Source organism: Daktulosphaira vitifoliae, unplaced genomic scaffold, assembly GCF_025091365.1.
Source record: "Daktulosphaira vitifoliae isolate Bord-2020 unplaced genomic scaffold, ASM2509136v1 Scaffold_1, whole genome shotgun sequence".
Taxonomy (NCBI): Eukaryota; Metazoa; Arthropoda; class Insecta; order Hemiptera; family Phylloxeridae; genus Daktulosphaira; species Daktulosphaira vitifoliae.
In genome coordinates this window covers 34,868,635-34,877,625 of record NW_026099572.1, presented here as the reverse complement: position 1 = coordinate 34,877,625, position 8,991 = coordinate 34,868,635, and the positions used below count along the sequence as shown (strand labels likewise).

The following is an 8,991-nucleotide window of genomic DNA, read 5'->3' as shown; positions in this document are numbered from 1 at the left end:
TTTCGTAATATAATTTTTAGTAATGCACATAATTTTGTATTTTATTTATTTTTTAATTTTAATTTTTGAATTTTCATCCATATTTATATATCATATGGTAAAAAATAATGTCTTTTATACTTTTTTAGAAATGTGGTCTGATAAACCCCCACGCGACTATGAACGTTAAAAATAGGCACGCGCCTGCCAAAGGGTTAAGCATTTCATAAATCGAATTGTATTATCATTTGATAAAAAGTTGTCCTTTAAAACATGAACAACCATATGGCTTTCAAAAAATACATTAGAATATTTTTTATTTAATCTTCGACGTTGTCGCTCTGAACTTTTTATACTTCTTACATTATTCTGATAACTATCAAATACAACAATTACATCAGTACCAAAGTGTTTTTTTTTAAGTAACATAAGAATCACAANCAACAATTACATCAGTACCAAAGTGTTTTTTTTTAAGTAACATAAGAATCACAAATTGATTCAAATGTGTTGATAAATTTGCTAAAAAACTTAATGGAGGAGAAATTCTCCATCAATTACATACTTTGCACCAGTAGTTATTAATATACTTTCTAAAGGTATGTGCTGTAAAATATCATATATGGCAGATTTTTTTGTTTTTCTAAGACCGTTTTCATCAAATAATGCCAAAAGCAAAGGTGAGAGTTCAAATTGAAAATATGAACAAAGTTCTTCATCACTTTCTTTTTAAATAGCGATTCGTTGAAATAGTAGCAATGGGTTTACTTTAATTATGTCATTATTAATTTTAACACCAGAAGTTATTGAAGCTAGAGTTATAACTTTATTTGACCTTTTAAGTTTTATATCATGAAATTTATTACCCACCATTGAATTTACTAGAACAAGACCAATTTCATACGCTTTATGACAACTAACTTTATCATTACCAGAAATTCCGGTGGCAATTGACATATTATATTTGTAGTTTGGGAATGGACATTTTAATGAAAACTATTTGACAATTTTTTCAACATCACTATCATCACGAGATATCTTAGACGTAGTTCGATGTGCTGTTCGCTTGTACTGAAAGAAATATTTACAAAATTTTCAATGTTAGCACATATATTATTTAAAACAGGTATACTCAAAATCCATTTATTCATTACGCTATTCGTCATACCTCTACCATGTGTTTTCAGCTGTTTTCATTGTCCGCATAAGATTTTGTTCAATCGTCATATCTGTCCATATACCAGAAAAGTTTTATCTACCCGACGAATAGTAAAGTAACTTTTATTTACAAATTTTGAATGTTTTGCAGTATTCATTTTATTCTCTAATGTAATCATATTTTGTAAATACATATAAGTAGCCTTAGTGTATGGAATGTGACCGCATGCTTGAAAATAAAGAAGCATGTCTCTACAACAAGTTGAATGAAAACACCAGTCACCTAATTGTTCGGCTTGAATAAACTATTTCATTAATGTAACCATTTCAAAATATTGTATCCATAACGCAACTGTTTGACTTAGATTTTTAATTGAACTAACATCAGTTATAAATATATTAGTTATAGAAATAAAAGTTGTCTTCATTTATTTTTGCCGTACTTGTTGGATTCACAAAGTATTGATTAAAGTATTCTTGAACTTTAAATCGTTTATCTACAGTTGGATAAATTCTTTCAAAAATAAGTTTTGACAAAGCAAAATACGTTAATGAATGCGCTCGAATAGATCTCGAATAGGCATGACCAGATAGTAGTTTTTCTACAGAATTTGGTGCATAGTGTTTATATTGTTTAACATTTCCTGAAGTCCACTATTCGGCATTAAATACCCAATATAGCTCATAAAAGACATCAGTAAATGAAAGCCTTCGAGTTGAACAATGACGTTTGAAAGTTCTTTACCATAAGTATGAACTATATCATTTGTTTTAATATACAAATCAAAGGTAAAAAATATAGTTTTTTGATTGATTTCATTTGATTTTGTTACTGTTAAAATTGCATCGTATAATAAGATACAAATAATAACAAATAAATAAATTTATTATTATATAAATTAATAATTTATATAATTGTTATTAATAAATTAATAACAAATAAAAGAAAAATACTCAAGGTATTTTTTTTTTTATAATTATTTTGATTCATTAATTTTTCAAAAATATTTTAACATAAAATAATTTTTATCTTAAAACTGTTCTAGTTTTAAAAGAAGAAGTTAAAAAATATTGGAACTTAAGCTTTTATTTTAAATATCTTTGAAGTTAAAGGTTTTTTCGAATATTTTCAAAATTAATAAGTGTCACGTTGTCCCGTGACTGACTAACCACCTGTCCCGAGTATCAATGGTTAAGAAACCTCCTCTTTTAGAGAAAGCCGTAAAAGCACTTTATTGGCTTGAAAAGGGATAAAAAAAAAAAAAATTTTTAATTTGTAAAGCACACAATTTACAGATTTCTAAAATCGTAATTTTGTAGGGGATTTCGTTCATTTGCGATTAATGAGGGAAATTGATTCAATTTTTAGGATATTGACTTCGACTTAATATAATTTGTTACTTTTTGGCGTATTGTTGAAAAAAATCGGTTGGGATAGAGTATCGACACCTTAAAAAACCAATTAGCTAGCTGTATTTGTAATCCCTTGTGTATTATACATGCATATTAACTCAAACATTTGAAAATTTAAAATGTTAATATCGAATAAACGAATAAAGATATACTACAAATTCAAATGCCATTCACTATTAAATTAAAAATTCAAATATTTTATTAAATTCAAAATATGTGTTCTCATATTTTCATATATTATTAATAGTTAAGAAACCTCCTCTTTTAGAGAAAGCCGTTAAAGTACTTAATGGGCTTAAAAAGGGAAAAAAATAATTTCAAAAATTTATGAAGCACACACTTTACAGATTTCTAAAATCGTAATTTTTTGAGGGATTTTCCTCATTTGCGATGAACGACGGAAATGGATTCAATTTTTGAGGGTTATGTTTTCGATTAGACACGATTTATGATTTTTGACGTATCGTTGAAAAAAATCGGTTCGGAGAGGGCTTAGTAAAATTGGTAACTGACCCCCCTCCAAAAAAAAAACACACTAAAGTAAAATTAATACCTTCTAACTTTACATCAAAGCTAATAAAGCACTAAATTATTTATTTGTAATGAGTTATATTTACAAGATGACNAAAGCTAATAAAGCACTACATTATTTATTTGTAATGAGTTATATTTACAAGATGACTTGTTTCTTTTTCTATTACGATAATTTCAATTAATTAATGATTTATCAATGAAGTAATTAATTAATTACTTTACTCTCACCTCTCGACCAAAAATTGCTCCTAATAGTGAGAATTAAATAAAAGGTAGAAAAACTTGAAATAAAAAAAAATTTCTAATCTATAAAAATTGTTTTCATCTTATTAAACTTTACTTACTTTATGTAGTGAACAATATAAAAATCTGTAAAATTAGAGTTCACTTAGTGTCTTATTTAAACAATGTCTTTATAAAGAATGTATAGTAAAATTTAATATACATATTGATAATATGTATATTAAATTTATGTATANTAAAATTTAATATACATATTGATAATATGTATATTAAATTTATGTATAAATATAAATATAAAATTCCACATTTATCTTTATTTGTGTAAGCAAACGGAGTACACCTACATCAGTACAAATTGTAACTATACACTATCTATACAAAATACTATTAATCCAAAATTTTTTATCGATTCTCTAATATCTTAGTTAGAAAAAATTTAAAAAATGACTGTTCTAAAATATTAAAAAAATGTACTATTATTTTTATTGTATAAAGGAAAAATAATATAAAAATTAGCTTTTAAAAAATCACACAAAATATTTGCTGGATCAATAGTTATTAACGATGTTAGAACACGGTTGGACTTCAGTATAATTTTTGTTTAAATGTTGACAAAAATTATCTAAAATAACCTTAAATCATACCATTCAAATAAATAATTGTATTAAAAATTGATAAATTGTATTTTCATAAAGAATACTTGATATAACTCAAGCAGCCAAAATGATTTACATAGTCAATTTTCTTCTTTTATTTAATCATATAATTTAATCAACGTATGTTGTCGAACTAAATAAAATCACTTGATGACGCTTAAAAAAAAAGTATCATTGCAAACATACACATGGTAAAATGTTGTATGGTAGTTGGATGTAATTTATTGTATATAGTTTAATGAAAATTAAATATCGGTTATGCGATTATTATGAACAATATTGAATAAATGGTGTAAAAATTTATTTTATAAATAAAATGTAATTAATATATTATATTTAAGATATTTTCTAGAGTGCGTTAAAAAAAAAAAAAAATACATCTTAAACTGAAATAATGGTATTTTAAATTACATTTGTTCAAATATAGCTCAACTATACGTTTTATATCTGTTTTTAACTTTGATATTATTATATACTTTTCACTGAATAATACTATACAGATATAATATATTTAGTTGAATAATATTTATTTGAAAATTCTTTAATTTTAGTTAAAAAGCTATTGTGAATTTAAAACTTGTAGAAACTTAAAATAATAATATGGTACTTATTAAAGTGAACTTAATTCTTTTTTTTCTTCATAAAATCAATTCGAATTATGTTGTTAATCTAAAAAATATCACTATGAATGACTTAGTTCTTCTAAAAATCGACTACAAAAATATTATGGGATTACAGCTTAAAGATCATTTATTTTATAGTAGATTAAATATGGATAAAATGGTGTGCCCAATACCATGGAGTCATACAGGACACTATGACGAAATTATTTATGGAAAGATAGAAATAGCTAATAAAAGTTTGTCACGTGTGGTTCATGCTTGTTTTTTGAATGGAAAATATTCACTCGGTTATGCAATTATTTTGAATACTATTGAAAGTATAGGCATTACGTACATTTATCGGTTCTGCGAATTTGCAAGAGAAATGAACAGAAGACAAATAATACTGACAAATTATTATAACGATTTCAGTGAAATACTTTATTTGTTAAGAGTGATATTTAATAGAGAATGGATTTCATTAGATCCTTACGAATGTCTTATAATTGTTTACAAGAAACATAAGAGCAAGTACACAAATTTTGAATTTAACAATCTAGATGAAGACTACAGAAGCGACTTATTTAGCTGTATGGAGTCTATGAAAATCAAAATAAATTTTGTTGATGTTGAATCCCCATTAAGACCATTAGAAAATTTATCTAATGAAGAACTGTTTATCTTGTGGCAAAATGATAAACAAAATATTATTAAATTGTATAATCTAGATAAAGGTTATTTATTTTATTTAAAGAACATGGATGGGGATAGAGGTAAGAAAAAATATCTATATACAACATTTAGATATGTTGATAGGGCTGCGCTATGCAGGTGATTTTTTNGATAAAGGTTATTTATTTTATTTAAAGAACATGGATGGGGATAGAGGTAAGAAAAAATATCTATATACAACATTTAGATATGTTGATAGGGCTGCGCTATGCAGGTGATTTTTTTAATTTAATTTGAATAGAAATCAGTTTAGAAATTTTAACTCTCTTAAATTAAAAAAAAAACCCAGCACAGGGGGGTCGCGGCACAGTGATGACGTGGCATAGTTGGATCAAGTATAATGATATCTGATTAAAATCACTACCATAAAAAACGCTTCGATGCAAATCTTTAGATAGTGTTTAATTTTAAAAAATTGCTGGATTATTCCAAAAGTTACATTATCTANAAAAATTGCTGGATTATTCCAAAAGTTACATTATCTATTATTTTCTTATTAATATCCTGAATGAAAAAGGGATTATTAAAAAATATTATTTCTCATAAAAAAATTGTGTTGATCCATACACTTTTCATTAAGTTATAGCATTATAAAGTTAAAAATATAAATAATAAATTCAAGAATTTTCATACGAAAATAGTATTTGGTAGCTATTTTCACCACGAAGACAAGTCCAGAGGTCAAATTTTTTTTCCATATTAAAGTATATTACATTAGCTTTAATTTAAGATATATATAAAAGTGTCAGACCTTCCGGAACATTTTCAAAAGTTAATTTGAAAAAGTTAAATTTTTGTGAAAAAGTAATCATTTTAAATCCCCTCCTGTGGGCAGGTTAAGTGTCAAATTTACAAAAAAAATATACCAAATAATGGGTAAAGACAATAAGCATCTATAAAAAAAAATTATATTGATATGTTTATTTTTGAAAAAGTTACGACAGATTTTAGTAAAAAAAACTGAAAAAATTGGCGATTTTTAAATTTGTAATTTTTTTTGGAGGTTTCCCCCATTTACGGAGAACAAGGGAAATATTTTCAATTTTTGAGGGTAATGTCTTCGACTAGATACGATTTGTGATCTTTTGACGTATCGTTGAAAGAAATCCGTTCGGTGAGAGCTGAGAAAAAGTGGTAACAGTCAAAAAAAAAAAAACATAATAGTAAAACCAATACCTTCTCAGCTTCGCATCGAAGCTAGAACACTATTTTTTTGAAAAATTTGATTTTTTGTCTGGGAATTTTTTTATAAAATTCACCCTTTCTGTAATCAAATGTTTATAATTTAATATTTTTAAGTGTTTCGTCAATTTTATTCATTATAGTTTGTAGTTTGAATTGCAAAATTTCATCTGACTTTTTAAATGTTCATAAATTGTTATACAGCGTGTTGCAATGAGAATAATAGAATTCCGCTATTTTACTTATTTAACACTAAATAATTTAATAATATTACTTAAAGAAGAGATTCGTACATAGACAACATTTATAACTATTAAACAATTTTTAATTTGTACTGTCTTTTTTAAACAAACTTTATAGTAATGGATTACATTAAAATAATATTAATTGCAATTTTCTTTTATTGTAAAAAGAAATTACCAAAATTTTGAAAAAAAAATACTCTCATTAAAATTTAGCTGTTATGCTTCTATTCCTTTTGAAAAATTTTAAATTATATTACACTTATTCTTTAATATTGAACACAAGTTTGCATTTATGAAATTACAGATATAACATTAATCATGTAATGGTATTTATTTTTGATTAAATTTTGTATTTTTTGAGAAAATTTTTTTGTTACTACAGCGGAAAACTCATGTATTGTGTGCATGAATCCTGAATACATGGTCAAAAAAATCTATAGTTTTGTGCCGTGTGGACATAGCTGGTGTTGTAATAATTGTTTGCACAAAATTGATAAGTGTCCTTTGTGCCGCCAGAACTATTCAAATTACCAGGTTATGAAGGTGATAACACCGTCAATTTCATATGCAAAAAGTAAATAAAATTATTTGCATAAGTTACATTGTAATTAATATATAATTAATCACTGTCGACTCAGAAAGTGGCCAATTCTTTTTCTTCTTTTTCCTCACCATTATTCCAACTACTTAGGGTGGGCCACCCTTGTCCTAAACTTCCAATTGACACGATCTCCTATATCATCTACGCACACCTCAGCCTTCTTCATATTACATTAAATAACATTACACATCTCTCCGGGTTCTTTTTTGATCTACCTCTATCTCTACTTCCTTCAATGTCTATTTCCATAACTGTTCTTACAGCTTCCGGTTCCTCTTTCCATATAATATGACTAAACCATATAAGTCAATTTTCACTCATCTTAACCATAATTGACGCTGCACTTATACTACTTTTTATATGTTCGTTCTTTATCCTATTTTTTCTATTCACTCCATTTATCTATCTAAGCATTCTCATCTTTGCTATACTAATTCTCTGCTCTATTCTATAATGAAATAACTTTTTTGAACTAAATAAAAAATAATTACTGTCTCCATTTTTAGGTATTTTAAAAGATAACAAAAAATATTAATTAATATAATCTTTATGTAAGATATAATTATGTCGTACATAAAAATGTTTATTGTTGATATTTATCCTTAGTTGATCGAGAAAAAATACCTAGAAGTTTAATTGGTCAAGAAAATATGCGTTGTATAAACTGCCTTCGCCTGATAAAAGATGCTGTACCAAAAAATAAATACATAGTTATTCCTTGTGGTCATGGATGGTACTGTAATGATTGCGCAATACGAGAAAGGTGCATAGTATGCGATAAAAAAGTTAAGGATAAAATTCGTATATATCTGTAAATATTTTTTAGTAAAAAACAATTGAAATGTAGGAGAATTGATATAGTCATAAAATGAGAATTGCGAATTTACATAGGTTACTCTAGATTCACTAATGGTTTTCTCATGGAGGGAGAAAAATTCCCAATATGTTCAACGTGCAGTATATCCTTACAAAAATATACTTAAAAACTGCAGATAATATTAAGACGCTTTAAAAATTTTTTATAATAATCCACCCAGATAATGATATTAAATTAATTAAGTTTTTTAAAAATACATATTTATTATGACAATTGTAAATAACAGCACTAATTATGCAAATACAAATTCTAATCTATATTTCTAGTTTTTATATAGTTATACTTATGTAGACACAACTTTTTAGACTTAAGTATTTATGTAGATATATTGTTTGTTAATGACCATTGATGGCAAAACATGTAATAAAAATATAAACGTGAATTCAAGTTAAGGTTTACTTTGCTTCTATTCAACTCGACGTAACACTACCTAAAAGTCAAAAACCATAATATTTTTATATAAATAAAATATATTATTTGATTGCTATATAAAAAAAACCCAACAATGTGGGATTGTTAACTATATTAAGTGAATAAGTTTTGAAAATGTTTAATTCTATGTAATTCTCGATTTATTGATTATTAAGTTATTTTAACTTAATCCTTATATCTTATAAAGGTGTCAACAAACTTTTTTGAGTGGCAACATATTTATAAAAAAAATATATAATATAATTAAGAAATCGAATGGCCTATAACAACTTTTGAAAAGTGGAAATATTAGCAATTTTAAATATAGAAGAAAAAAGCAGCAGAGTAAAATATAATG

At 25.5% G+C, this 8,991-nt stretch overlaps 1 protein-coding gene across 3 annotated transcripts; it reads left to right on the top strand.

The window, feature by feature from the left end:
* The first annotated feature begins 4,491 nt into the window (after window positions 1-4,491).
* On the top strand, window positions 4,492-8,674 carry LOC126894371 (uncharacterized). Of its 3 annotated transcripts, none has more exons than XM_050665333.1 (4): window positions 4,492-5,358; window positions 7,127-7,318; window positions 7,952-8,108; window positions 8,237-8,674. In XM_050665333.1, exons 1-4 carry the CDS (start codon window positions 4,584-4,586, stop codon window positions 8,244-8,246), a joined length of 1,134 nt encoding a protein of 377 aa, XP_050521290.1. In that variant the 5' UTR covers window positions 4,492-4,583; the 3' UTR covers window positions 8,247-8,674. The 3 variants fall into 3 exon arrangements, with proteins under 3 accessions (XP_050521290.1, XP_050521289.1, XP_050521288.1); XM_050665332.1 differs by having other exon boundaries at window positions 8,172-8,672; XM_050665331.1 differs by having other exon boundaries at window positions 4,494-5,358; window positions 7,952-8,666.
* Window positions 8,675-8,991: the final 317 nt, after the last annotated feature.

Bases quoted from the DNA above. Each gene is read 5' to 3' on its own strand.
- LOC126894371 (XM_050665331.1), top strand. From the start codon at position 4,584: ATGGTACTTATTAAAGTGAACTTAATTCTTTTTTTTCTTCATAAAATC. The intron at 5,359-7,126 runs GTAAGAAAAAAT...TTGTTACTACAG, and splicing joins GAACATGGATGGGGATAGAG to CGGAAAACTCATGTATTGTG. The intron at 7,319-7,951 runs GTAAATAAAATT...ATTTATCCTTAG, and splicing joins GTCAATTTCATATGCAAAAA to TTGATCGAGAAAAAATACCT.